The sequence below is a fragment of the Taudactylus pleione genome, unplaced genomic scaffold (assembly GCF_031769625.1).
Source record: "Taudactylus pleione unplaced genomic scaffold, aTauple2 ptg000155l, whole genome shotgun sequence".
In the NCBI taxonomy this organism is placed as follows: Eukaryota; Metazoa; Chordata; class Amphibia; order Anura; family Myobatrachidae; genus Taudactylus; species Taudactylus pleione.
In genome coordinates, this window is record NW_028284557.1 from 4,203,265 (window position 1) to 4,227,757 (window position 24,493).

The following is a 24,493-nucleotide window of genomic DNA, read 5'->3' on the forward strand; positions in this document are numbered from 1 at the left end:
AAAACATCAGAAATATCAGTTCTAGAATATCATGGGATACTTTGAGAATGACAGGAATAGACCTACTACCAATGTCATCTCCAGCCAGAAAAGCCAAGTAACTACCACCCACCTCTACTTGAGAATACTGCATATGCCTAGAGAAGAGCAGCCTAAGGGATTTCTTTATCAGAATAGAAACATCCCTGGCATTATGGGAAAAGTATGATACATCCAACCAACCCATGGTTTTTTAAGGCCAGCACTTTACCACCAACTAAATGAGTTTCGAAAAAACAAGCAATATCAGCATGATATTTTTTAATCTTGGCCAATACAAGGGAACCCCAAACATTCCAGCTGAGCAGACAGAGCCCCTCATTTACCGTAGACAGATCAAAGGAGTGAGATAATAGAGGATATAGGATAGAGAAGTTGGAAAAGAGACAACCCCAAAGTAGCCAAATAATGGGCATATTAAAGCACAGGAATAATAAAACATGACAATTGCATAAGCACATACCGGTGTAGGACTATGAAATAATACACCAAAGTATTATCTAGAAATGCCGACACATAAATATAAAAAAAAAAAAAAAATTACGTTAAGAAAAAAAACAAACTGTCCCAATTCTTAAAATGCAGCAGACGGGCAATAAAAGTCTGAGACGGAGCACCAGGTGGAGGAGGTTGCGAGAGGACATTATGAGCCAGTTCCACAGCAAATTGTGCACTGAAAGCAACTCTGTTGAATAGTTGAATCAGCTAATCTTACAGAAATTTCTATGAAATGGAACACCCAGCACACTCAGGAAGCCTCAACCGACCCTCTACATAGGATAATTTAGCTTTAACAGCTGCCATTTAGGATGAGAGATCAGCAACAGTATCCTTCATAGGAGAGGTAAGATTCTCCAGATCAGTGTTCAGCCTCACCCATTCTCTCACGGACGTTCTGGATATCGTGACGAAGCAAGGAAATATCCACCTGTAATTGCCCGATTTTATCTGTAACATGCTGCTCAGATGTAGTGATAGCTTGTAAGATTTGTTTTGCGTAGACTGCTGGGAATCACTTTGAGATGCACCCTCTGCGAATTGCGGGGGTTAGGAAGGATTAGAATCTGATTCACTGGATGCTGCATGTCTTGTTTTCCACATGTCAGTAGTATGTTGACTGAGAAAGCAGACTTATAGGTAAGGAGAGCACCTTGGTTTAGGTAAATATATGCACAGGTCACAGAACAACTGCAGGCAGGAGCACAGATGCAGTTAACAGAATGCAGCTACGTGTGTGGAATCCAAAATGGCCACTATACCCAGCACAGAACAGCCCCAGAGTAACACACTGAATGCCCACAGTCACAACAATGGTCTTCACAGTCTGCTGGGGTACCCAATTGGCCCTAACTTTCAATGGAAGGGGACAATAGAGCAGGATTATATCATTATCAGGTCAGGCAGGGTGCAGATAAGATGGCGGCAGGAGTCGGCAGCATGAGAGGCCGGTCTTATCCCACTGAAGCTCCTCACTTCCAGGACCTTTGGACCACAGAAGCCAGAGCACCAGTAAGCTGTGCTGGAGCCAGGAGTGAAGGCAGCTGCGGCCAGGACAGCAGACAGTGCAGAGCGCCGTGACATGCAGCGCCACCGGTAAGTATAGCCAGCGAGCACCGAATGTGGACAGATTACCACTGGAGGGGCAGGCAGGGACGGGGTGCAAGTTTCAACACCGGGTCACTAGGGAATCAAGATAACTGAAGGATAAAAGATGGGAGATTCAGCAAGCTGCTGCCTACCTCATGCTTGGCCAAACCACGCCCCCCCCCCCCCCCCCCAAAAGACTATTATTCATGTTAGCTGCTTACTTATTCAATACATAATGATTACCTTCATGATAAGTACAGGGTGGTCAATAAGTGTGAAAACACCCTTATAAAAAGGAAATGAGTAAGGAAATCCAGTGTCTACACATATGATAGGGGAATGGGTATGTGGCCAGTATGGCAGCCATCTTGAAGTGGTAGTCATGTGACATCAAACATCCAGAATTTCATAAGAAAAAACAATGGTGTTCTTCATTTTTAGCGTATCTTTATTCATTTTCTAGGTTTCTTTTGCAGGTAGTGACATTAATGACAATGGCACTAAGACAAACAGAACGTGTTGAGATTGCCTTGATATCTGAAGAATGAAGCACACGTGCTATTGCAAATGATTTCAGCCAACATCACCCAAATAGGCCATCCATTACTCACAGTGCAGTTGCCAAACTCCTTGCCAAATTTAAAGAAACCAGATCAGTTGCATATAAACCAAACTGTTACAGATGAAGCATCAACAACTGCTGTGCTGGCATCATTTTCAAAGAGCCCATAATATAGCACTCGTCGTCTGTCTCGTGAATGTAGGGTTAGCCGTACGGCCATTTTGAGAAGTTTGTCTACACATAAGTGGCATCCCTACAAGATTCAGACGTTGCAACATCTGACTGAGGATGACCCAGACTGTCGGTTAGAGTTTGCACACTGGGAAACAGAGCAACTTCCACTGAACCCTCATTTTCCATACCAGGTATTGTTTTGTGATGAATCAAATGTCTTTGTCAATGGTAAGATAAACAAACAGAACCACAGGTACTGGACAGAGACAAATCCTCACTGGATGGATGCCTGACGGGTTGTAGCCTTGGCAAAACATTTGGTATGGTGTGGTTTGTAAGGTACCTGCATTGTGGGACCATTCTTTTTTGGTGAAACATTAACAGCAGCAGGTTGTTGAAGAGATTTTGGGCCTGATTCAGAGCCGCTCTGAATCAGGGCGTGTTTTTTTTTTGCCAGGCCGCTCGCAAAGCTGTGGGTGACCACCCACAGCTTGTGCGAGCGGCCTGGAGTCCATCGCGATTATCGCACTACTGACATCACTAACAATGGTCACATTGTTAAGGGAATGCCTGTGTTTGTGCAGCCACCCCCCCTCCCAGCCTACAAAACGGGTCTCGCTACAAGATGGGGCGGCTGTCGATGGTGCGTGACAGCTCGCCCCGTCTTGTAGAGAGACCCGTAGCGACTGAGTTGCAGTCGCTGGATGGGTTTCGCGCATGCCAGAGGTGGTGCATGCGCAGTGGGGTAACATCGAAGCGGCTCTGAATCAGCCCCTTTGCCCTCATTGTTATCAGCGGATGGGTCATATCCTAATATCTTCCAGCCAGATAGTGCCCCCGCCCCACCTCATGGACTCACTTTTATCTCATTATGGGGTCTATTCATGATGTTAATTATCGGGGACCAAACTGATTTTAACTCGCCACGGATGCCTGATCAATTCATCATTGCTCCGGTGTGGAGACAGCTGATCCGAAAATCAGCTGTACCCGCGAGCGGCTTCACTGCTCCTTTTCGGAGCAGTGAATCTTTTCACTGCTCCTTTCAGAGCAGTGACACTAATGCACATGCGTGATCTACTGGTCACGCATGTGCACAAGAGCCCCGACATCCGGCGCAAGGAACCGGACAGGGGCGGAGGGATCCGAAAGAATCCCTCTTCGCAACCCTGGCCTCCATCCCATAGGGAAAGAGCGAGTTGCGAGCCCAGAGCAGGAGCAAATGCCATCTGAAGAATGTATATGTATAATGAATATTGTATTTTCAGAGCTTGATGAATTCTGTCACCATACTAGTGTATTGGGACAGTGGGCCATTCCGCAATGGGAAGGTAAGCAGGAGATCTGTGATATCTCCTGCTTTACCTTCTTGATGAATGGCCCGGGCACTTAATTTCTACAATTGCAGGTGAAAATGTTAATTTTCACCAGCTTTTGTAGAAATTAAGTGATGATAAATAGACCCCTATATAGTGATCCTATTTTTTACTTCTCTTTATAACCCGGTACATCATTGCACCTACTATGTGGTTCAATGGGAATTCATCTACTCCTCCTAACTCTACCTCTCTGCCTGTGCTTCTGCTACGCAAATATAGCATTTTTACTTTGCAATTTTGTGCGCCCTGGCAGAAATGTAGACATATTTGTTGAAATTGAGGCACACAGCTAGTTCAAAACGTAATTTACATTGTAGAGTATCTCTTTTGCCTTTTTAAATAACCTGATTTAATATATGATATTTGTTTTCATCATTGCAATAAAATCTTTACACCAGGTTGACTTATTTATCATTAATACAGATGTGTCCACATACACTTATCCTCAAATAGCCCTGTTTAGTGTGCACAGACTTTGTGACTTTTCCACACCAAAACATTAATTCTAAGTACCCAGGACCTGATTCAGAGATGTACGCTAACCCAATGGTTAATGTACATCTCCAATGGTTTAGGGTCATTGCATGCACAGGACCTATTGTGCGTATGTGCAGAACGGGTCCTGCGATCTTGTTTGCAGACCTCTCCAAGCTGCAGCATGGTTCTCACGCTGCAGTGTTTGGGGGTCGGAGCAGGGGTGTGGCTGGCCGGAAACAGGATGTGACACTGCCATTTTCCGGGAAGGACGAGGCCAGGGTCTGCAACGCTGGACGTAGATTTCCTAGCCTCGCAGCTGCCAGGACCCAACCAGGCTGCGGTAAACTTCAACTACCACAGTCTGGCCATAGGAGCGTCCATCGGTCGTGATGGTTGCGATAATAATCCCAGACTCAGTCGCAACAGCTGGTATCGCAGATGCAGCAAAGAGGTGTCTGCAAGGGTTGCAAATACAATTATTTTTTTGATGCAGGGTAACCTTTTCAGTTGCCATAACGATAGGGAATTGTATTACTCTGATTGAAGGAAAAATTATAAGACTCAGAAAGACAAATAAGAACATTAGCTAGGGCACTGCTGCATTATATCTTTTGTTTCAGTTAGGTTGTTCTAGTAGTGCTTCACGTGCTGAGCAAAAAGAAAAAATCCCATACAACACTGATAAGTCCAAATAAGGACTGGATACTCTGCAGGTAGTTCTTCTGTTACAGCATTGGACACGTGCCATGTATATTTTATATATTTTTACTAGAGAGTAATTCTTAACCCTTACATTATATAAGTGAAGCTAGCACAAAAGCAGTTCGTCCTCTAAGCAAAAAAAAAGACTATTTAGCTGGGATGCATGCTGAGAATAGCCAGTGAATGAAGGGACTGAAAGTAATGTGCATTAACTAGAAGTTTATTCTCATGGGTAAGAGTAGGTTATTTGAAGCCCATTGCACAGTAAATACAATGTCAAGTTATAAGAATCTACCATATATATCTGAATGATTTTATCACCAAACCCACTCTTACCTGAAATTCCACCTGAGCTCCGTAAGGCCAGATATGGTAAGCCATCTGTATGGCCAAATCTGACAGAGATCCTGCCACTTGGTGGTGAACAAAACAGCCGTCTTGGTTAATGCTTGTGCACGGACTTTGTGACCTGGCTGCACCAAAACATTGATTCTAAGTACAGTACCCAGGCCTGATTCAGAGATGTATGCTAACCCGATGGTTAGTGTACATCCAATGGTTTAGGGTCTGTGCATGCGCAGGACCTATTTTGCGCATGTACAGAACGTGTCCTGCGATCTTGGTCGCAGACCTCTCCAAGCCGCAGCATGATTGATATGTTGCAGTGTTTGGGGGCAGAGCAGGGGCGTGGGTGGCCACCGTTCCCGGAAACGGTTCTCTAGCTCTTTTTCACTTAACTTAGTTTATTGGTCATTAATACTTGTTACTAGGGCAGGCACAATAGCACGAGTAGACTGGGTAAACCCAGCTGGTTGGAGTCGCTTGGTGCAACTTAACGCTCTGCCACGGGTAGTGATTTGGACTTTTTCCTAAATATTGAGAGTTGCACACAAGTCAGCTGGAGATGTGGCTTTATTGCATTTTTGGAAATCAATGTGGATCCTCATCTGCAGTTGCAGTGTCCCTATGTATCTGCTTGTGAAAGTAGCAGTTGTCACTGTCAGCACACATTTGCTCCAGCACTATATTTGGCAAGAGATCTATCTGAAATCAAACAGGTCTCCTTGTGCGCTCACCTCTGAATTGCCTGAAACCCCAGTCACAATATGCCCTCAGAACAATTAGCCTATGTGCAGGGGCATTTCAAGAGAGGAGGGGGCCCTTGTGCAGTCACAGGCCGAGGTCTCCTCCTCTCTGGCGGCCGGCAGGTCACCGGGAAAATGGTGTGGTTGCCATTTCCCAGATGTTTTCCATACTGCACATGTGCAAAATGCAGAGAATTGGCAACGGCAGCCATTTTCCAGGCGTTTTTTTGGGGGGGGGTTTTCCAGTGCTGACACCGGTGCTGACCTGGGACTCCAAAGTGGTGTTAAAAAATATGAAAAGAATCCGCACTGATCCTTATACTAGTATATCTATTTGATCTTACCCTTTCTACTAAATCTCTATGTGGATGTTCAACTATTATTGTTGATCCTTTTCTTTCCGTTTTTAACAGAAAATAAATGTAGAAAAAGGTGCTACCCTGCTCACTTAAAATACTTAGATAACAAAAAGAAAAAAGATGTGAGACTATCGGGTGCACTCTCGGGTATTCAAGGGCAGGTGCTCAGCTCCAATGTTATTGATGTTACAGAAGCAACATAGAAAAAATTATAAAAAGTAACTTTTATTTAATATTTATTAAAATGGAAATTTATTCCATAACATTTATAATTAAAACATAGAATATAGTGCAAAAAGTAGGAAAAGTGATAAATAAAATTTATAATGAGGCCGCTGAGTCAGTGATTTATATTTTCAGTATATATTCTGATTAAGCGCTGCATAGAGTACAAATTACTGCGCATTTATTATGTAGCTTTAATATTGCTATTCATCAGAGCAGAGCCAATTCACTGTATCTTTAATCGATGGTAACTCCAGTTAACTCATTGTTACAATGTATCATGACTTATGATTGTATCAATAAAATCTGCTCAGCAATGGTCAAATAAACAATTACTTGGATGATGGTCTGCTTTGCTGTGTATAAGGTTAATTGAATGTCATTACAGACACCTCACACACACACATAATATACTGCTGCTGTGGTATACGTTTATGTTTTCACTATATATAGTCACTACACAGTATATAATTGGGTTATTATTACCCTCTTCTTCAATATAGACCTAATGATCAGCAGCTAGATGTGTATTGATAATAAACACATTAAAGTGCCTGCTTCATACAGCTTAGATTCAGATGGCTATCCTTTGTAACGTAGCTAATCCCTGGGGTTTATTAGCATGTAAACAGCAATTGCCGCGGCTCTAATAGCGCTTGTTCTCCGAGTCAGGATCAGTGTATCATGTATATCAACAGTGATATTTCTTATGACAGCGTTTTACTAAAATTCAAAGTGGACTCGTACGTCCATGTGACCCAGCGGTCTCAGATGCCTATGCGCATTTCGCCAGATGTCCGGCTTCCTCAGGGCAAGCCGATCGCTCTGCCTTCCTTAGTTTAAATAGGTGTTCCTAGGCAATACCCGAGAGTGCACCCGATAGTCTCACATCTTTTTTCTCTTTTTTTACTCCGAAGTGGTGTATAATATTGGTGCAGGGTGTGTGGTGTGGGCCCCCCTGGACCCAGGGGCCCGTGTGCACCGCACACCCTGCACCCATTATAAATACACCCCTGCCTATTTGTGGGAGCCCAGTTGTCATTCAGTTACACACACTGAGCCATAAAGGAAGTTACAGCTGAGATGTGCATGACTCTGAAACGACTTTAGTTGGTCAAAGTTGGAGCATGTGCTTGCCTAATAGCAAATGTGTTTATTGGAAGTAAAATACAATTTGATATAAATATACGTACAAGTGGGACGTAACTGTATGTAATGCTTCCATGGCGTAAACCAGGCATTTATCTACTGTTGCCAACCGGACCACATCTTAACATAGTGGCGGTTTGCAAATGATCACATTGCACTTTTTAATGAATGCAAATAGATCCTTGCAATTTGGGGTGCAATTGCAGAACGTGAACTCCCCTTTATGCTTCCTCAATTTTTATATAATTTCCATCTGGAAGTATTTAATTTTTATAATAGTTGATTAACGCATAATGTAACAATACTAGCATAACACCTGTTATACATGAGTATTCTTTAAATTGGTTAGGAGATCCTAATATCTCAGGAAGGAAACATCATTAGATGACCATTAAATTTTCATCATATAGTTTAGGGGTAGACAACCTTTTGTTATCAGCATGACAGATAAAAATCTTGTTAGACTCAGTGTGCCAGTTCAACACTATATATAAATCATTTTGCAAAGTCGTACTGTACATCATATCATAGTACTGTATATGGCAGACATAAATGTAATCATTATCCATTTGTAATATATGCATAAAGTATATAATGGAATTATGTGCATCCAGGTAGACCGTAATCATTCTCTCAGAAAAGTAACTTTGTCAGAACAACCCAACAGAGAAGACTGGTGGGTTAATCCAGAGACTTCCACATCCAGTTAGAGGAGTAAAGGGTCATAGAGATCACAGTGGATACACATACAGGTCAGCAGGTACTGAAGAAGAGGCTTTTGGAGGCACATTTGTAGCCGATGCATCTCATGGCAGAAGGAAGACATACTGTATCTCTAGGAACATGTTGTTCTAGTCTAGACAAAGCATATCAAGCTCTGTCGGGGATGGGGTCAGGTAGTATTATTAATGAGAATGCGAGGACAGTAACAGTAATGTGTCACAGCAGTGAGAACAGTAACACCAAACTAATGGGAACAAAGTGGTAGATATGAGGTCTTGCTGAGGGTACAACTAGCATGTGTGTTTCATAACATTATAGTATACCTAGAATTGGGTTATCCCAGCACTACCGGTACACCTATGGTGAGTAGTGTGGGAGTGTCAAATTACTACAGGTACAAATAAAGTGTTGATTTTATAGCACTGAGAGTACACCTATGATCTGTAGAGTGGGAGTGTCACAGCACTATGAGTACAAAAGAACAATTTCACACTTCAGAAAACCACTAATTCAATAGACAAAGAGAGGCCGGGGGCTGTCACAGCACTATGGGTACACTTTTTGCCCGTGCTCCTCCCCACCTTTGGAACTGTCTCCCTCTCCACATCAGACTCTCCACCTCTCTACAATCCTTCAATTGGGCTCTCAAGACCTACTACTTCATCAAAGCCTTCCAGCTCTCATCCTAACCCGCTACTCCATGCTCCCTCCTCCCTGTCTACCCCATCTGTGTCACGCCTGTTTGTCTGCCCCTCCCCTTTAGAATGTAAGCTCTTGCGAGCAGTGCCCTCTACCCTCTTGTGTTTCTCCTTACTTTATTTTCATCTACTTCTTACTCCCCACCAGGGCACCTAACACTTGGTTGCTTATGCTCTGTGGCTTATTTGGATGTTATGGTCACCAATATAGCAATGTATATTATACCTGTCCTTGTCCTGCATTGTGTTTGTATTGTACTGTTAGTCACTTTTTTGGTTATGTACTTTGTAAGGCACTGCGGAACACTTGTGGCGCCACGTAAATAACCGGTAATAATACACTCGAGAGAGAATGTCAGCACTAAGGATACACCTACAGTGGTTGTAGTTGTTGTGTCACAGATCTGAGGGTATGCTTAGAGTGGTCATGTCACAGCACTAAAGGTATGCCTAGAGTGGGGATCACAGCACCGTGGGTGCTCCTAGAATGGGGAGGTAGATGGTTACAGTTACAGTGAGGGTTCACCTAGAGGTAAGTGTAAGGGAGGGTCACAGCACTGTAGGGAGGGTCACAGAACTGTAGGGAGGGTCACAGCACTGTAGGGAGGGTCACAGCACTGTCGGTAAAAAGATGGAAAGTGTCTGTGAAGCGCAGCGTAGAGGAGATGTCATGCGTGTGATACCGATAATTAAATACGAATAGGAGAAATGTGATGGGAAGTCTGGGGAGGTGGCCTCTCCATGATCATCAGATAGGACAGGAGTACAGCCACTACAGTCTCAGCACATTCCTTGGCCCCAGTGCGGAGACTCGAACACCCACTGTTCATCCCCCTTTAAAAAAATCTGTGTGTGATGATTTCTCTTAGCTGCAGAGCGAGGTGGCTGTGTGGAGCTGCAAGTCCGGTTCTTTTGGGCCATAAATTGCCTTTTTCGGGACTTTCCCTTATCCTGACACCCGACATGGTTCCCGCTGACCCTCTGATGCCCCTGGGACTTGATTCCAAGCTCCGGTGCCTGATACTGCAGGTATACAGAGCTTAGGCCTACACCTGGCACAAACCGTGACTAAATTTCCGGAGCCACCGGTGACATAATCGTGAGTGGTCTAAAGTTCATCAGCCACCCCCATTGCACCTCATTTACTACTGTCTGTTCCTACTGGGTCCTCTGATCTTAGTGAGATATTGCGACATTTGCTATCCTTGCCGACTAGACAGGACATTCAACAAGATCTAGAACTCTTGGAAAAGAGGATACAGGAAACTGTCAAGAATCATCTCACCTCCATTCATTGTGACATCACCCAGGTGGCGGACTGGGTGGTCTCTTTGGAGGATCATGTGGAGAGTGTTAACGCCCAGTTTGGTGATTTCAACCTGTTGCTTTCCCGTCAATCCTGTATGATGATAGAAATGCAGTGGCACCAGGATGATGTTGACAATAGGGGCTGACTAAATAATGTGAAGGGCCGAGGGGTCCCTGAGGGCGTGAGTCCATCTGAGAAATGCTCTTACAAAATATTCAATGAGCTCCTGCACTCTGACCCAGACTCTAGGATCCAATTTGATCGTGCTCATAGGACTTTACGCCTGAAAGGCATGCCCTCTGACAGACCTAGAGACATTATATGCTGTTTACATTACTATACTGTGAAAGGGGAGATTCTGCGGAAGGCCAGGCAAGTGAAGGAGATTGATTTTAATGGATGTCCAGTCCAGATATTTCAAGCTCTCTCCTGAAACACACACGCGGTGTCTGCTCCACCCGCTCATGGAGGAACTGCGCAAGCGGGGTATTCAATTTCGATGGGGTTTTCCGCTCAGTGGGCTTTATGCAGCAGTGCACGTAACTGCATTGCTGAACGCAGATTCCCGATGGTTTGGAATCTGCGCAGGCACCGGACCCATACTGTGCAGTACGGATCCTGCGTGATCGCATGCAGAGCAGCAGCAGACTGTCAATGATTGACAGTTTGCTGCCATTTGTGGGAGGGGAGGGGGGTGGCGACTGCCTCCGTTTACCAAAACGAGGCATGTCGCCACCGTTTGGGGGGAGGGTAGAGGCCAGGATCTCCGTTGGCTGACGGAGATTTCCTAGCCTCTTTGTTGTATCTGTGGCAGCCGGCTTGTGTGACCCCATGGGTCACTTAACTGGCTGATGGGATCGCAGATTATCCAATGCTGCGTCCTTTAACGCAGCTTGGATAAGTAATGCATGCAGGATCCTCCTTACCCATTTGCAGGCTGATACTACCTGCATTCTGGTGATTGAAATGTATATCCAGGGGTCCAGGTATTTCTTTGTAAACCTTGAATATGGCTAAGCTACTGTATCTATTTTTTTTTATAATGTAAAGGGCCTTAACTTGCCTGAGAAAAGATCTCATTCCTGCATATGCTTCATGTAGAAAGGGTTGATATAGCTTTTTGTAGGAAACCCAGTTTAAGAAAGGTTCAACCTTACAGTCTCACTACTTTCCAGGGGGTTATTTTAATAATTTTTTAAAATCCAAGGCTAGCGGAGTAGCCATTTTATTTTCTAAATATATAAGGCTTTCTGATGTCACTGCCGTCCCTTTTGGAGATAGTAGGGGCTTACTGGTTAAGGTCACCATCGCCAAACAAAACTATATGTGCCCAATCAAGATCAGTTTAACTTTCTACACAAATCCTTGGACCAACTCAAGTCATCTTAGTGGTTGCTGGGCATTTCAATTGGACTTTGGAGCCTTCTCTTGATACCTCCTCTGGGGCCCTAAGCTCCTCTCTTGGGGAGGCTAGCAAATTTAGACTGGCCTTGCACGATTTTCAGCTAATAAATACTTGGAGGCTCCTACATCCAGCAGAGAGGGACTACACCTTCTACTCCCCCCCCCCCCCCACATGGTTCTTACTCCGCATAGATTACTTCTATGTTAGTCACTCCCACTCCTGGGACAAAGGCCACTATCTGGCAGATTACCGGTTCTGACCATACCCCCATATCTCTAACCTTATATCTCTGTGCCCCTACCCCCACCGCACTACAGGAATTGGAAATTCAACCACTAGTTCCTCCAAGACTCCTATTGTAAAGCTCAGATTGGGGAAGCCCTGGGAGACTACATATCCCACAATGTCACTGACGATATTTCACTAGTCTTACGGGCCTATTCATCATATTATAAATAACTGATATCTCCTGGTTACAGTCCTGCCACGATAATTTCCACACTCCCATTACTTTAGTATGGGGATGTAGAAATTATGCTATTCATCAACTTCCGAAAATTGACTGTTTAACTTTACGCTATTCTCATATGTCGTACAGCTCCTGAATTGCATTATAAGCTGGATTTTACACTACAGCTTGTGCGTTAAAGGGATCTTTTTTTTTCAGATCCCTTTCCACTGTCTCCTCGCTGCCCCCAGCTCAGTGGCCAGAGACTACAGCCCTCCTGAGCCCAGCTCCTGCCCGCAGCCTCCATCCCCCGGTGCCCAGCTCCAAACGGCACCTGGCACACAGCACGAAGCCGCCCGCATCTGGTGCAGACACTGCATCCCCCCGCTGGACGCGTCCACATCTTTGCCCCCTTAAAGCCGCTTGTTACAGTCCATTCTTCCTGCATCATTATACAGCAGGGCAGAATCGGGGAACAGAGGATGCGGGGGAGGGGGGCCGGATCCGCTGCCAGGTGAGAGATCCCTCCAGCTGGGCAGACCAGCGGCTTCAGCATATATATGAAAGTCAGGCAGATGTGGTCAAGGGGGTCCACTTGGTGCGGGGGCACAAGTTGTATGGGAGGAGGGAGCCGGAGCCACCGCTGGCAGATACTGGATGGAACGGGCAGCGGGGGGAGCCAAACGCACCACCGGGGTAAGATCTTGCAGTTGCTAGCTTCCAGGTGGGAAGTCTTGTGGCTGCAGTTTCTACAAAGCGGAGATGCTTCCCATCTGCAGCAGCAACAGGCGGCGGGTAGAACATATATTGTAAAAAAAAAAAGTTTTACAGCCCCCTCTGCCCAGCTTCTGCCGACAGCATCCATCCCCCGATGCACAGCTTTAAACTGCACCTCTTACACAGCACGGAGCCGCGGCCGGCTGTCAGAATCTGTGTCTGCACTGGTCGCGGCTCTGCGTTGTGTAACAGATGCAGTTTAAAGCACAGAGCCATAGCATATAAGTAATATCTGGGCGGGGGGGCAGGGGTCCGGGCATGGACAGACCAGTGGCTGCAGCTCGGTAAATAACAGCCAGGCAAACCTGGGAGGGTGTGCGTGGACATATCCTGGATGAAGCATCGGGGGAGAGCTGGACACGCCACCGGAGGACTGATCACTGGCAGTGCAGAGCTGTGAAGAGGATAGCAGTGGATGCAGGTAGGGAAAAGTATCTATTTTCCGAAAAGCTGTCATCGCAAAAATGACAGCTTTTCGGAATAGATACTTATGGATAGGAGGAATGATGAATTCCTCTGATAATTAGGTAGAACTCCATGCGAGTTCTAAACCTAATTATCTCCTGAGAATTGTAAGTAATAATGAATAGGCCCATTAGTTTGGGAGGTCCACAAAGGTGTTATCAGGGGTGTAGTGCATTCAGCTGGGGTCCTATCTAATAATAATAAAAGAAAAAGAAAACTGAATGCAGGGATGCCCTACTATCCAAAATTCGGGTATTAGAACTTACCCATAAAAGAACTTTGGCCTCTGATACACTGGTGAAACTCCAAAGAGCTAGAGCTGATCTTAATAACCTTTTAAATGATTGTGTTAGGAGAGGGTTTTGGAGATGCCCATCATACGTACTATCGCTGGGGTAACAGGCCAGGTAAAATGCTAGCAAAGGCATTTAGGGCCCAGAGGTACTTGAATTATCTCTAGCATACAGAGGATCATAGAGTAATCTTCGTCATACAGACAGGGATATTGCAATGGTCTTTCAGGCTTTCTACTCTGGGCTGTACAATCTAAACTCGTCACGTTTGGGCACGGATGTTGTAGACTGGGAATTGGAGATCCAGAATTATCTGGAAGATATAGCTTTCCCTACTCTCTCTGAAGCCGTGTCACAGACGCTCGACTCCCTGTTCATGGGAGCAGAATTATCTGATGCCATTAATGCCACCCCCTCCGGCAAAAGTTCTGGTGACCTATCTCACCATTGGTCTTTGTGCTTTGCATGGAGGCCCTGGCGAGAGCGATTCGAGCCAATCCGAACATTATTGACCTTCAGGTGGGCTCGCGGGACTATCACCTTGCCCTCTTTGCGGATGAACTGCTGCGGTAGTCATGAACCCTATTACTTCTCTCCATAACTCAATGCATGAACTTCAGTGCTTCAGACAGCTGTCAAATTTGAAAATTAATTACAGCAAATATGTTGCCTTAAATGTCACCGTTTCAGAACAGACTGTGACAGCACTTAGTTCTTTATTTCCCTTTAAATGGCAGGCTTCCTACCTCAAATACCTTGGTATTCTTATACCTAGACGCTTAAGTGATCTATTTTCTTACAACCATACACCCCTGCTCCTAGGGGCCTCGGAACGATTTAATGTTGTAGGGCAACTAAGCTGGTTTTGCCTTTTAAATGTTTGCCCCTTTAAAACATCTAGACTGGCTGGAAACTCGTTAATGTCTGCAGGTCGGAGGATATTACATTGACCCCTATCTATACTTTTTATAATAACTTTATCATCCAAACAATTCTGTTGGAGAATATTTTTAAATTATATTTTATATCTCAAATTGCATAGCTGTGGTATTAATATATCCATAGAAATTCAAGAGATAACTGAACATAGAAATCAGACATTAAGAAGCATTCCAGATTCATATTATGCACAATTAACAAATAAATAATAATCCATAGATTTCTAGTACTCACTAGTATCTGTGTCTGGTTATCTGGAAGAGTATCAATAGACAGGCTGTCACCTCCAAAGTCCTGACTGACACGTGTTCCACTCCGATTCTGCCCATTGCTAATGTCGCGTGGTAGTCTCATTATACGGTTATCCCATCTTCTGGTCCTGAAATGACTGAGACCTGCAAAGTATGAGTGTGTGGTCTGTTGAGATTGCGTAACTATTCTTCAATATGGTAAGGTATTCTAAAGATCTGATTTGTGTGGAGTACTTTTTGCTCTGTTCTGAGGTTCAAACTAAGCTGAGACATGCAACTAGCAGGCTGAGAATAACCATATGTAAACATACATTTTTTATTTTTTTTTACATCTTATTTTTTTACATCTTATAGCTTGCTATGGCCAACTAGCACCTATCTCCTGCGTGGCTGTGCCTGAAAGGGAGTACATGTAATTCCGGGCTTTGGCTAACTGGCATGTACAAAATTATTCACATAGCAACTTTCATGTACTTTTCTCAGTTCAACAGTACAATTGTAGTATCCATGAAAATATAATACTATTTATTTAATAATGGAATCTAAATTTGACTGCTGGATGATATATATTTATTAAAAGTCCAATTTCCATCAAGCATGTCAAATTATGACATAGATTTGATTTATAAAAATAACACATCCCACAAGCATTCAGTCTCCTTTGGCTCCTCAGTGTAATTAGGATGCCATCAATCATGTGCCTCTAATTATGGTTACTATAAATATTACACAGGATGAAAATTGTCATTCCCGAGTATACCAGATGCCTGACTCATTATCCATCTAGTTTGTTCGGCACAAAAAAACATCCTGCTTTATTTCATATGCTAAACTTACATTGCATTATATACAACATAATGTCTCAGTACAGTGGGATTTGTTTCTATATAAAAGCACACAATATAACAATTTTTCCCAAGTACTTGGCAGATTCTAATACATGAAAAGAGAAGGAAAGAAAACTCCTTTTTTGGCGCACTCTTAAGCTGGGTACACACCTAAAGATTTTCTGTCCAACCATCCAACTAGTTGATTGGTTGGAATGAATATCTGGTAACGCATGGGAGTAAATGATGATCAGCAATTTGCTCCTAAATGCCAGAAAACAGATGAAAATGGTCGTTAGACAAGTTTGTTAAATGTTTGATCTAAACAATTTGTTCAAATAACAGTTTTTGTCCATTTTCCGGCGTTTGGGAGCAAATTGCTGATTGTCATTTGCTTTCATACCTTTCCAGATTTTCATTCCAACCAATTAACTAGTTGGATGGTTAGACAGAATATCTTTAGGTGTGTACCCAGCCTTACAGTAAAAATACAGTATAAAATTTTACTTTTCATTTTCTGTCATTAAAATTATATTTGTATAAACCTTGCAAAAAAGTGAAAACGAAAAAAAAAGTATGGGGGACTAGAATAGTCACCAGAGTACTAAAAAGGACATTACTAGGTGATTGTTGCTGCTATAAAGAATATTAAGGCAATGTACAGAGCCGTAACTAGACTTTCTGGTGCCCTGTGCCAGAAAGAGCATTGGCGCCCCCCTCATTTTTTTAAAGGGACATAATGCAGCCAAAAAAGGGCTATGCTTCATAGGGAAGGGCCAGGGAAGAGATAGGAGAGACCAGGAGATGCTGGGGATGAAATAAGAGGAAGCTACAAGCAAGAATGATAATAAACTGAAATTTGACAGGCCCAAACAGCTCCCCCTGACCTGTGGTGCCCTGTGCGATGGCACCGGCCGCACTACCCTAGCTACGGCCCTGGCAATGTATACCACAAATGAGTAGTAGTGTTATACTCAAGTAAATTATCCAAACTAACTGCCTTTATAAATTGGGACAAATATGCTAAACTAAATAGCAGATATATTGTCCCAGAATGGGAAGCGGCAAAAATATATATTTTAATAAAAGTTTCATCCGCTAGGGTTTGTTCACTTCATGCCCTAATATAGACATCTCCAAAATGTTACTGCCTTCTAACCCATATGGGTCCAATCAGACACGCAGGAAGGAGGGGGGGGGTTAACCTGAATATTCATTCAGTTGTCCCTCCATCTTTTTTAATGTTTGCACATTGAACATTACTGACTTCCTGGTACACCGCCAGTACACTAAAGACACCTAATACTTTCATAGAAGTGTAATATTTGCTGGTCCATTGGATATCTAACATATAACTATCTTTGCTGGTGGAGAATCTAACCCCCTTGTAAGACACTGCAGAGTTATATATACTGTTTCAGTGTTCACCTTATCCATTCCTCATAATTTCTTTAATGGTAGATTTTGCCATTAAACTTAGCAGAACAATGTATAAAGCTTATGTGGTAAATGTTACAGCCTGCGCAATGCAGGAATCTGCGTCAGGGCCATAACTATGGTGGTGCTGCCGATGCCGCCGCACAGAGCGCAGGATACTCTAGGGTGGAACCGGTCGCCGCTGCACTTAACAGCACTGCGCCCGGCTTCTATGCAGTCTGCAACCTCCGGAGCTCCGCCCCCACGACTCAGCCTCATGCACAGCAAAGAGGGTAACACTTCATGATGTCTCTCCCACAGTGCAGTACTACAGTGCACTGCTGAACAGCTGATGGAGCCCGGACCCGTGAATTCCTAGTAATATCTCCCCATCCTGCCCACTTCACTAGAAAGTGGGTGGGATGCGGGAGATCTGCCTACACTTTCGGGGGTGCCGGGGCTACCCGAAAATTGGGGAGTCTCCCGCGACTTCCGGGAGTGTAGGCAAGTATACATTACATTTACTCATATTAGTGAATACCTGGCTTTTTCAGTGGTATGGTTTTGTAGGTTTCTAATTTAAACTGGTTATGGCTAGTAATATTTGAAAGCTGTAGTTTGTTATAATAGGTACTGATGTGCACTGCCTTATAATAAGCCCACCACAAATTGAGTGCCTTTATGTGTATTTTAGGCTATAACAACACTGAGCTCATATTGGAAAACCTTTTTCCTTCACATGGGGTATTATATAAGGTTATTCATAAATCCTGTATTCTGCACACCAACATTTGCTGTATTTCACACAGGGGCCAAATGAAAAGGCCTCAATTTGCTGCTCCAAGTACGAGTTTGGCAACCTAGACAGTAATTTTAAAGCAGCAATTATTTTTTTACGGTAAAAACAACCTGGTTTTGCCTTAAAATTAATTGCCACTTTAAATTTAGAGACTATAATGGCGGAATAATGCTGGGACCAGCAGAATTTGAGCCTATTACATCTGGGCCATGAGGTCAAAGCGGTTAGCATGACTGCTTAGCAGGTCTCAATCTTTGGTTTAATTTAAACAGGGTGTTATCAGCATTGAGACCTATATTCTTACGGTGCTTGCATGGATTTCCTATAGGTTTTATAGTTTCCTTCCATATTTCAACGAACAATTCCCACGTTGGTTGCCTTCTGTGGAGTAGGAAACTGGACTGTAAGCCCTACCATGGCACGGTCTGATGTGCCTGAGTAAAGTTATCTTGTTGTTTAGACCTGCAGATTATATTACCACTATATAAATCTAAAACAATAGAGGCTTTGAATATGCTTTCAGAAACATAAACAAATTAAAATCTGCTGGATCGCAGTCTAGGGTTATTATTCAAGATTTAAAACAGTGTCCGGTCTTTATACAGTAACGTAGCTGTTCTATAACTGATACATCTCTGTGTGGAGAAATATTACACGCATGTTAATATAAAGGGGTAGGTTTACTAAAGCTTCTAAAACAGACAAGTGGTGGTGTTGCCTATAGCAACTAATCATGTTTTCTATTATCATTTCACTATTGCATTCTAGAAAATGATAGCAAGAATTCGATTGGATGCCAGGGACAACACCACCAAGCAGGGGCGTTTTAAGAGAGAAGGGTGCCCGTGTGCAGACTCAGGGCCTGATTCAGCAAGGAACGCACGGATGCAGGTGTACACAATCGGTCGATGGTTTTGCTCTGCATATGCATCGCAGTGTGCGAACCGGCCAGTGCGATGGAGTATGCGTACGCAAGGAGTCTGTAGCCCCAGAGAAAAGTGATTGACAGGAAGTGCCATTTGTGGGTGGTGGCGGGTAAGTGGTCGGGCAAACGCAGACGTGCCTGTGCGTTTGGACGCCGTTTCAGGGGTGTGTATAATTAAGCCCTTGCGGCGGCGGACGCAGCCTGAGATCTAGTTGCAAACAGGAAGTCTCGCTAGGTCTGCGGGAGGGTCAGGTCAGCCACTATTGTGCGTATGGGTCCGATGGTTCTCAATGTTACCACTGTCTTGCCAGGTATAGAGGACAGAAAAAAATGGATTTGATCCCGCACAGGGTGATTACTGCCACATAAATTAATCAAAAATTAATCAAGATATAAACCAACTAATTAAGTCAATGATCCATAATTGGAAATAATTATGTGTGTTGGTGGTGCCCCCCAAAATAAGTATAATGTATACTCCTATTGGAAAAAAATATCTAAACTAGAGATAGATCAGAAACTCCTTTGTGGGGGCACACTTATGTTCTTTCAAAATATATATTAAATAAGTTGTTGAAAATATTAAAAATTAACCTTTATTATTACATATAAAAATATTGAATGCAATCCTAGATATAATATCACAAAAGATTGTTTAAAACATATTCTTACATACATAAACAATTACATATGCATGGGTGACAATGCACTGGCGAAAAATAGCAATTTAATGTAGGCACCTTAAAGAATATATTCTTTGATAATCACAATAACTGGCTTATTAGCCTAATGAGTGCTATGGCATAGATACCGGAAAAGGAAAAAGAGAATTATTAGAAAGTCTCTAATAGAGGGTCTATGTATAATTCCAAACAGACCCAAATAGGTCTATTGCCTCAATCTAATAGGGATTCTACATATGTGTGTACCACAAAAAGTAGTGATACACTTCACTACTCTATGTATCCTGTTTGGTACACATGATATATGGTGCTCAAACAACACAGACACACATTGCTGAAATTGCATATGTGCATGTGTCTGTCTTGTAGCACCAAATAGTTCTAAATACATACAATTATATCCTTTTTGCTATAAATTCAACAGGTACAGAAAATATACCTTTATGGGAACATGAGGGAGAACTCAGATGTAAATGTTACATATTATCCATATGCAACCTGTTACTTTGTGACCCACGGGATAAAGATACTTTGATGTACACGCGAGAAAGGATGATTATGTAAGTCATTATAATTATTCTTTCTCACAGGAATCGGGCTGGAATTGATCAACGCTACCCCGACCAATCCAGTGGTATTTAGCTGGATTTTTTTAGTACTGGTTAATCATATTTTCTTCTGCTATTAGGTAATTATAAAGAGTTAATGGGTGCAGGGTGTGCGCTGTGGGTCCTCATGGACCATGGGGCCCGTGTGTACCGCACACCCTGCCCCTGCCACCACGTGTCTGTTTTAGAAGCTTTAGTAAATCTACCCCCTAGTTGGAGCAGGTGGCAACTGAGAGGGCTGTTTGTATCCATTACTGTCACATTGCTATCTTTCTATTATCAATGACTAATCGCCCACCAGCACTTGTTGCAAATTTGCATCTTTCTTAATCATTGTTCAGATCCGGCAAATGCACAGCAGTTCTGGGCGATTATTATTTAACATATGTACATGAATGATGATCGTTCAACGCTTGAAAATGGCAGAACATCATTCGGGATAATTTTATTTGATTAGCAAACATTTTTTGATTGTCCCGACCATCATTCTACGAATTCCATGCAGTAAACTGTACATCATACACATACATCGTTCAGTGCATGGAGGTACCGCTATTATCTGACCATCACTTCAACCCCCTTAGCATTTGGTCAGATCATCCTGATAATCTTGCAGTGTATGGCCAGCATTAGTCATTAACTGCATTGTCTGTGTCAGATTATAAATCTGTATGGAAAGTATGAGTGATAATACTAGGGAAACCCATCATTTGCTTAGGAGATTCAGAAGGGCGTGTGCATTACATGTTGCCAGGTACAGTGCCAGCTCTTAATGTGGGATGTGTTGGCAAGTAGTGACATTCAATTTAACCACTTTACTGTCAGACAATTTAAGAGTACAGCGTTTCCTTATTCACCAAACAGACTTTTTCAAACCTGTAAATAAGAGTTTTTTCATTAACAACTGCAGACCCATATTTCAGAGCATATTATTTCCGGTTTACGTATTTTAATTTAGGGTGCATGTTCATCGCATAGGCACACCTATTTTAGTATGGACATTTTTGTTTTGTGGTTAATGCATAAAACGATATGTGGTTAATGATTGATGTGCTACGCTTCACTAAAATATATTTACTAAAATATACAGAGAAAAATTAATTATCAACAGTTTAGTACACATAATTTTTTTTTATTATATGTAAATGCACGTAAACACATTCAGTAACTGCAGAGCAAATGTGTGTTTATCATCAAAATTGTTTATACTCTAAATATAATGGACAAAAAAAGTTACAGTTTAGTGTTTTTGACATTATGCACTTATTTTCCAGACACGTTGATTTCATCTTATTTTTTTTATCCCATTTCTCTCTATTTTAACCTCATAAAATCACTTTTGTTCTCTAGGGAGTGAATAAGTAAATATTTCCATCTGTATCATGTTGTGACCATATCAGCCCTGTTTGTTTGGAAGACAAATTTGTTTTAACTGCCATTCCTAAAATTACATGATGCGCAGTAAACAAGACCATTTCTGGATCTCATACATACAGATTGTTATTTACATATGGATAATGCACATATTAAAACAATATCATATATGTATATCTTTAGAAAAACATCAAAACATACATCTACATGCCACCTACTGGGAAGCCAGGTTCCATGCAAATTTACGACAGCTGTTTAATGTCTAGGATTTGCAAGTAAAAGGAGTTTATAACAGGCACAAGAATAATCCACGCTGCATGTGTACTTTTTCACTATCCAATTTACCTTATTGTAAAACTATTGTGAAGAGATTTAGACTTACCTGAAGTATATGAGTAGTCCCAGCTTTTCACAGTCCCCTCAGTGACTCTCAATAGTGTCAGGAACAGGACATGGACCCAAAGCATCTTCACACAAGAGAGGGAACTTTGTTCACCAATTCAACAATCCCTCACCTACCCTCATCTAAAAATTGCTTCCTCTTCTGAACATAATCCTTCAGGGTGCAGACACACAGCTGTTTGGGAGAATGTGCTGTGTGTGATCCTGAGCATCCAAGAGAGATGGAGGGAGCTATGAGTGGGATGTTCTGTTTGTTAAAAACAACTGGAGCCTAGAAGATAGAGATAGGAGGTGTGACATCGCCCCATCTAGTGGCCAGCTCATTTTACACATATACGAGATTCCTCTCTCCGTATTTATTACATTAAAGCAGGGTGAAAAACTTTTTATGGTCCAAGGGTCCCACTGAGAGATATATAGTTTGCATTGCAATAAAACTAAATGAAAAAGTCCCCATGTAGACAGAAATGTTTTATCAGATAGCACTCTGATTAAAAGAAAAACGTAAATTAAGAAAAAGCTGTGTTTTTTTTATCAGTATAAACAGTATACCTTTGTCTTCAGATTGTTGCTCACCTAAAGCTGGGTACACACTGACAGATATATTGGCCGATCAATTGATCAGCCAATATATCTGTTGCCCGTCGACCAGATATATTGTGTCGGCCAGTGTGTACCAGCGATATGTCTGTGAACGACGTTGTACACAGACATATCGCGTCTTCTGTGCTGCACAGCTGATGGACAGATATATTTCAGCTGCAGTGAAGAATGGCTTGCATTACTGAGCATGTGTGATACTTTAACAATCAGAGGGATTGGAGACAAAGGGCCTGATTCAAAGTCGTATGCTAATGCCACCGCCGCTGCTGCAAATGTGTACACAGATGTAATGTGGAAATATGCAAATGCTGCAGCCACTGGGAGATGTATTGAGAGCCCACCTGCAGCTTTGCAAGTCCAAGCATCTGCGTAAAATGTTGCCGCATCTGCGTACTACTGCGCAGCATTGTTCGCGGATCATTCTTCATGACGTCTCTCCCATAGTGCCGAGCAGTAGGTAAGTATAGTGTTTGTGTGTGTGTCTGTGTCTTTTATGTGTAAAGGGCACTACTATTGGGGGCACTGCATAAGGGGCACTATTGGGGGCACTGCATAAAGGGGCACTACTGGGGGCACTGCATAAAGGGCACTACTACTGGGGACATTGCTTAATGGGCACTACTACTGGGGGCATTCCGTAAGGGGCACTACTATTGGGGGCATTAAGGTGGAAAGGAATGTTCCCAGAGTGACGAGAAACGGTGGCGTGTCATGTTGACATGCCACCATTTTTCAGTGGCCATGTCCCTTGTGGCATGTGGCCATGCCCATATTTGGGGGGGGGGTGCCACTTTTCATTTTGCCCTGGGCACCAAAAACCCTAGTTACACCACTGACCCTCCTCACCGTACCACATACTGCTCTCTTCACCGCCCACCTCACAGTACAGCACCTCTTCCCTCTCAGCATAGCACCACTCTCCCAGCACCTCTCTCCCAGCTCAGCACCCCCAGCCTCATCCAGCACCCCTTTCCCAGCATAGCACCCCTGGCTCCATGCAGACATTTTAGTGTAAAATGGCATGTCTATAGACTTTACTTAATATTTCACAGATTAATAATATAGAAATATGTCCTGTTTATAGATCCTGTGTAATATAAAATAAATATAATTTAAAGGATCAATCCATCTTTAATAGACTTCATGTATATTAACCCTTTAACTGCTGTCATGTTTCTCAATCCTGGGCTGAACCCACTTTTGTACCTTTTTGCACTGGTCGCATTCCAACTTGCAGAGTAGTTTTCAGAATTTGATGTTATAACAAAAATAATAAATTTTTCACATATTTACTACATATACTGTACACTTGTAACATGGATTGTCATACCTTTATGACTAGTGGCAGGTCTACAGACAAGAATGGTACCCCATTTTTATAGGTAGACTTAAAGTGCGTACACACTGGGCGATATTACTGAGTGATTGCACGATTACGACATCATAATCATGCAATCGCTCAGTAATCGTGCACTATAATGATGGAAACGACCAGCGATGCACGCTCCTGGTGACCTTCCCCTCCCGTGAATACACTCCATTTACTACAACTCTATGTTTCCTATCCTGCAACCAAGATCTTATCCATTCAACAGTCGTAGAATCCAAGTCCAAGCTTTCCAGTTTGTTTATCATTCTGCGATGCGGGACTGTGTCAAAAGCCTTACTAAAGTCTAGATAAGCTACATCCACGGCCCCCCTTGATCTATACATTTTGTCACCCAGTCAAAAAAGTCAATAAGTTTTGTTTGGCATGATCTCCCCTGAGTAAATCCATGCTGCTTGGGATCCTCAAATGAAAGGTTGTTTA

The 24,493-nt window shown here is 42.8% G+C and overlaps 1 protein-coding gene across 2 annotated transcripts in view; it reads right to left on the reverse strand.

Annotated features, from left to right (window-relative positions):
• PLXDC1 (plexin domain containing 1) overlaps positions 1–22,301 on the reverse strand; it is a 78,140-nt gene extending 55,839 nt beyond the window's left edge. For both annotated transcript variants that reach the window (XM_088474711.1, XM_088474710.1), the window contains exons 1-2: positions 22,061–22,301; positions 15,030–15,190 (exon numbers count right to left, since the gene is read on the reverse strand). In XM_088474711.1, coding sequence (XP_088330837.1) covers positions 15,030–15,190; positions 22,061–22,145 — 246 coding nt within the window. In that variant the 5' untranslated portion in view covers positions 22,146–22,301. The remainder of the gene's footprint in view (positions 1–15,029; positions 15,191–22,060) is intronic.
• Between the last annotated feature and the right edge of the window lie 2,192 nt (positions 22,302–24,493).